Source organism: Nannospalax galili, unplaced genomic scaffold (genome assembly GCF_000622305.1).
Source record: "Nannospalax galili isolate Female #2095 unplaced genomic scaffold, S.galili_v1.0 scaffold1711, whole genome shotgun sequence".
In the NCBI taxonomy this organism is placed as follows: domain Eukaryota; kingdom Metazoa; phylum Chordata; class Mammalia; order Rodentia; family Spalacidae; genus Nannospalax; species Nannospalax galili.
In genome coordinates this window covers 651,839-657,645 of record NW_008330347.1, presented here as the reverse complement: position 1 = coordinate 657,645, position 5,807 = coordinate 651,839, and the positions used below count along the sequence as shown (strand labels likewise).

Below are 5,807 nucleotides of genomic sequence, written 5' to 3'. Positions count from 1 at the left end.
GCTGGTGTATTGGGTACAACTCTTCAGAGGGAAAAGAACAGAGACAGAGAGAGAGAGAGAGAGAGAGAGAGAGAGAGAGAGAGAGAGTACTGCTATTAGGAATGGGACTTACTAATGTTATCTAAGAGTTTATAGCATCCCCATCAAGAACATCCCCTTGCTGTGCAATTTTGCAGATTAAGAACAAATACAGATTAATAGCAAATTAATATGAGTGATAGAATTGTTAGGTGGAGAAAGAGGAGGAATGGGACAGTTCATCTACTGTAAATGTTTACTTACTTTTAAAAACTAATATTTATTGCATATCTACTCCTGTGCTGTAACCATTCTAGATATCGCGTACATAGCAGTACATAAAAGAACAATATGTCTGTCCTCATTCTAAGGGATAGACCTATTCATATGATATCTATGACATCACACACACACACACGCCACACACACACACGCACGCACACACAATGACTAAGCTGCCAGGGAAATGGATGTCACATTTGACTTTCGATGGAGTGAAAGTAGAAGCAGAGAGATGGATGTCAAGGTTATTGCAAAGATCTTGTTTAGAGATGGCGTTGGCCACATAGCAATTCAGGTAAGAAGAAATAGCCTGGATACATCTCTAAGCCAATACGATTTTGTGATAAAGTGGATACAGGTGTGTGAGAGAAGTCAAGATCATATCTTCCCCTTGTGCCACTGGAGTTAAAAGAGAACTGCATCTTTTCAAGATGAGACGTGGTCAATTTGGAATAAAGAGTTGCTGTAATATCTTCGCTGTGAGAGAAAGAGTCACATCTTTTCACAGATACTGAGGGTTAGTGTTGAGAAGCAAACCAACTTCTCTAAACTTCCTACACAGCAGAGATTTTGGTGTGTTTGGAAAAAGTTTAAATCTCTAAAAAATCATTTGAACTTAGGTACTGTGACAGTTGTCCGTTATTTATTTTGCTACCTTTCCTAATTAGAAACTAAACAGTAAGTTTAATTAAATGACAACTAACTAGGTACCAGACCAAGATGAGATGAATTACCTACTGTTTGGCCTGGGATGTCTTAAATAAATGAAGCTCTTATGTCAATGTAATATGAAAAATTACTGCTACTAGTATCAGATTCTTCCTCTCCCTGGTGATTCCCTGAACAACCCAAACGGTCCCAGCCATTTTATACAAATAAAATAATTTTATGCAAATAATAGAAAAATTACCAGTTCATTAAGGGGGTGAAAATTTTCATCCAATGAGACAACACGAAATTTCACTGAAATAGAAATATTTTCCATTAGTCCCAAGTCCTTGACGAGGCCTACAGGTTGGCAAAAAAAAACTATTAAAAAGCAGGATGGCAGGGACTATGGGACTAGGCAGAGGAAGAAGAGCTTTCCTGCCCCTGACTGCAGATCTCGTCATACCTGCCTGTCCTGGTTTGTAGATGGGTTTGTCTGTCTGGACAAAGACCAGACTCTCTTTATGTTTAACCAGCACTGTGCTCCTCTTCCTGAATTCCTGAGTTGGTCCTTTGACTTGGACAGTGAGGAACATCACTTCCTTGGATGAAGACTGCGGGACCTGAAATCGGAAAACTCCTTCAGTGCCTCAAGCCTCTGTCCCTCTTCCCTGTTCCAGTCCTCTCTGGAGATCCTGCCTTTTTACTTAATTTTACCCCCTCATTCTCATCTGGCTTGGGCCAGAATGCTGACATTTTACAAATGGGAAGACAGAAAATAAGGTGGAGAAAAATACGTTAAGCAAAGTTGTAACAGAGAATTACATCTTTATTCATATGGAAAACATGGTGGAATCCTGACTCAATTACACACTAGGCTTTACTAAGTTGCTCAAATGGAAAAAATGGTGGAATCCTTACTCAATTACCCACTAGGCTTTTCTAAGTTGCTATATGCTAAAAAAAAAAAAAAAAAAAACACAGTGAAAGCATGTCTTACGGGTCTTAACATGAAAAAACTGCTTTGTTGGTGCTGGACTATGAATATCCCTCAAGCACTGAGCTCTGAAAAGATACTGGACATAGATAATCACTACTTTTACTCTTACAAGCACATGAGGTGTTCCTGTCCATCTACCACTGGTGGCTTATGGATGGATAGCCTAGTTTGCTTTGTACATTTTTTAATTTGAATTTGAAGGAAAACCACATTCCCCCTTTCTCTTTGCATGATGGTATTTTATATAAACTAATGGAAATTTTTCTTTGATAACTGAATTGTTTGTCGATATGCCTATAAATATTTGTCCTGCATGGTTGTAAACAGATGCATTGATCCTTAGTTCCTATACTTGGTCGCTGTATTTAGATTCTTTATTGACTTTTTCTAAAAACCAGTTCCTCAGTATTTTGTTTTGGTAATACTAGATCCCTACTCCCTAACTGATTGAGCTTAATGTATTTAAGGCAAAGGGCTACACTCACAGTGAAGGAGACACAGTGGAATAGATCTTTCTCAACGACAAGATCAGTGAAGAGACTTCTGTTTTCTCTGAGAGATTCCAACGAAGCACGCACAGTCACTGTCTCATTCAGGTGGCTGAGAAGGAGGCAGCCCTTCTCAGGGGTCCCTGCATGGAGCAGGGAGGGAACCAGTACCATGTAGAGTCTGGGAATAGAGGAGTCCAGTTAGAGGCAAGTGAAGGAGATGTTCCTATCAACATCACTATGTTCCATCACTGTTATTATCATTAGTTGTGTACTAAGAGGAGATATGCAGAAACACTGCTGTGAATGGCATAAGAATTATTTCCCCTTCCCTCACACGTCATTGTGGTGAGCATTCTTGTTAAAACTCTGTGTGTGTGTGTGTGTGTGTGTGTGTGTGTATGTTCAACAAGCCTGTAAAACTTATAAGCAAAGTCCATGATTCTACTTTACAAATAAGTACTCTGAGCCCCAAAGAAAGTGAATCATTAAAGTCCCAGTTATGGTAAGCAGATAACAGTCTTTGTGAGTTACCCAACCTGGGTGTTTGCATCAAATATATTTGCCTTTCTGCACCTGGAGGAAAGCTCCAACCAAAAATGATCTGTCTGCTGGTAACTTTGAGCAGGGCTGAAAATTTCCCAATACCATGGCATACAATTGAAGGCTGACCCTGGAATTTCAAACACGAACTCCCAAGATAATTTTTATACACTGTGCCCCTCTTATATACTTTTGATAAAACTATTTTTATTATAATTGTAAATAATAGGAAAATGTATTTCTCAACATCCTAAATTAAAGCTTGATTTCTCTTAAATAAAGGTTATAATGTCTTCATAGAATCTTAAATATTATAAGATAATGTGGCGGGTGGGGCAGGAGGATTACGAATTCAAGGCCTGCCAGCCCTACACAGCAAGAACCTGTCTCAAAAAACTAACAAGTAAATGAGTAAAATTGTAAAAGTTCTTTTTGTAATGACCATAAATTGTCTTTCCTCCTTTTTTCTTCTTTGAACTTAAATTCCATGCCATTTAATGCATAGAAATTTTAATGCTTTAAAATACCTTATAGATAACTCTGACTTTTTTATTAACAGATATAAATACATGCATCCATACACATGAAATAGTGCATGTGAGTTTATAAATTTAACAACTTCTTTAAATACGCAACCACAAATTTCTAAATGTTAAATATTTTCTTATGATTTTCAGAAGTTCTAATATACATCTGACAAAAATATAAATTATGCTTCATACACACTAGACTTAAAATATTTTTGAAACACATCTTTAGTGAGAATTATGCCTCCCTCCTTAGTGAACTAATGCATCCATGGTTGGATAATCCTCATTAAATGAATTAAATAAAATTTATTATAATTCCAGCAATTTTTCTTTTGTGTAAATAAAAACACTAAGAAAAAGAATTGTCTCATACAAATAAGTAAATGGGAGATTAAAAAATTATGTGGCTGTCATCATTTCTTGCCTTTTTGTATTTCCTGCCCTAAATCAGTCAGAACTGTGATGTCAAGAATTGTGTCTGGTCACCCACCAATTCACACTTCTGTGGTTCTTCATTTCACTGAAAGCTCATCACTATCAGATCTGCAGAAGGACTGCTCTGTCTTATAAAGTCCTTTACTTTCTCATCATCAACAACCACATTTCAAATTGTTCCTAGAAATTGTTTAATTCCAGGACAAAGTGCCACACTAAGATCTGGAGAGGTCTGCCTTTACAATACAAAGTGAGGATGAGGAATTTATTATAAAGGGATGGAAAGGACAGAGCACAATCTCCGTACATCCATAGGAACCTCAGGATCTGGAAACTGATTCCTTTACACCAGGATCCATCTCATGCGCCTTAGAAAGGTGCTGTCTACCACCAGGGTATTTGGCTATTATGAAATCCAGACTTCAGGAAAAATGTTTACAAGTCAGTGAAATGAGCAAGGCAAATTTACAAAATCTCACGGTTGAAAGGCACCTCAGACATAGAAGGTAATGGTTTCCTAGGAAAGAATGAATGATGTCAAAGGCAATCTGAAATATCTAAGGACTCTAAAATTCAAGCTTCAGCTTTCTGTGGAACTCACGGCTTTGGCTTTCTCGGGATAGAGGCATCTGCAGGCACCAGGAGCAGGAGGAGTGCCAGGCTTGAGTAAAGCAGCCTGTTCCCCATGCTGTGGGAAGGACAGGAGGAGGCCAGGCTTCCTCCCACTGCGCTGCCTAGGCGATCTGAACATGCTGCGCAGCAACTGGGCTTTATCCCGTCCTCTGAGCAAACAGGAAGTTCCACCCACACAAGTTCTCTAAACAAAGTTGAGGTCTTTGAACATTCCCTGAAAGGGTTATTGATGGCCCTAACTACTGCCAAGGTTAATTCCTGGCCCTTTAGAATTCCCGGAGGGATTAACCACTTTCCAGTTACTGCTCACTTTCCCTGAGCTTTTACAGTAAAGAAGATAATCGGCCTTCTCCCACCCACCCTATCCCCCAACCTCCTCAGTGCTTTTTATGGATCCCCCTGACTCCTGTGGGAATAGTTGTCAAGGAGGCTGCAGTTTAAGCAACTCTAGGCAGGCAGACTCCAACAGCTCACCCCAAGTGATACCTGACAATTCACCAGGTACACCTCCTTAATGAGAGTGAGGCCTTGTCCCCAGTCAGCAGTCCTTCATGAAAAGGACATTGGACTGAGCTAGAGAATTTTGACTTTAAAGATATTACTGTGTTGCAGGTCAGGGCCTGGAAAATGGTTCTTTGAAACTGTTTCCTAAGCCAGGCACGGTGGTAGTGTTGGGAATTAGCTAGGGGCATCAAGCTAGGGAAAAGGTCAGAAGGATGGAAAGAGATGACATTCCCACTCAACTCCTGGAATGTGTCAAAACAAGGCCATTCACCAAAAAATAAGACTATCCACCTGACAAGGCCCTCAATCAGATAAGACACTTCTCTCGGTATCTGTATCCTGGCTGGGGGGGCCATCCCAGTCAAAAGACAAAGTGTAGGGTGAAGGACTCAAAGGAAAGAAAGGCCTAAGGGACCTATACAAGGACCAGCCCAGAAGCCGCTTGGTAGTCTACCAGCTCTGGAGACCCCTGTCTTCCTGACGGTACCTTTATCTCTTTGCTCTTTACGGTATGCTTCAACAAATGCCTGTTTTTACCTTTTTCTGAGTCCCTACTTCCTTCATCCTTGGCCATTCTACTCTGTCTCTGAGAAGAACCAGGACACTAGAGCAACCAGTGCTTGGCTTTTCCAATCCCACCACAGTGGTCACTGACTGTATTACTTGCTCTGAATGACAGGAGACATATCCCAGAGCTTGCTGGCCAGCCAATCTAGTAAACTTTGG

The 5,807-nt window shown here is 40.0% G+C and overlaps 1 protein-coding gene across 1 annotated transcript in view; it reads right to left on the bottom strand.

Annotated features, from left to right (window-relative positions):
- The window catches only part of LOC103745223 (alpha-2-macroglobulin), a 47,258-nt gene extending 42,574 nt beyond the window's left edge, over window positions 1-4,684 (bottom strand). Inside the window, exons 1-4 of the mRNA XM_008847145.3 lie at window positions 4,546-4,684; window positions 2,434-2,617; window positions 1,415-1,571; window positions 1,211-1,263 (exon numbers count right to left, since the gene is read on the bottom strand). Coding sequence (XP_008845367.1) covers window positions 1,211-1,263; window positions 1,415-1,571; window positions 2,434-2,617; window positions 4,546-4,631 — 480 coding nt within the window. The 5' untranslated portion in view covers window positions 4,632-4,684. The remainder of the gene's footprint in view (window positions 1-1,210; window positions 1,264-1,414; window positions 1,572-2,433; window positions 2,618-4,545) is intronic.
- Window positions 4,685-5,807: the final 1,123 nt, after the last annotated feature.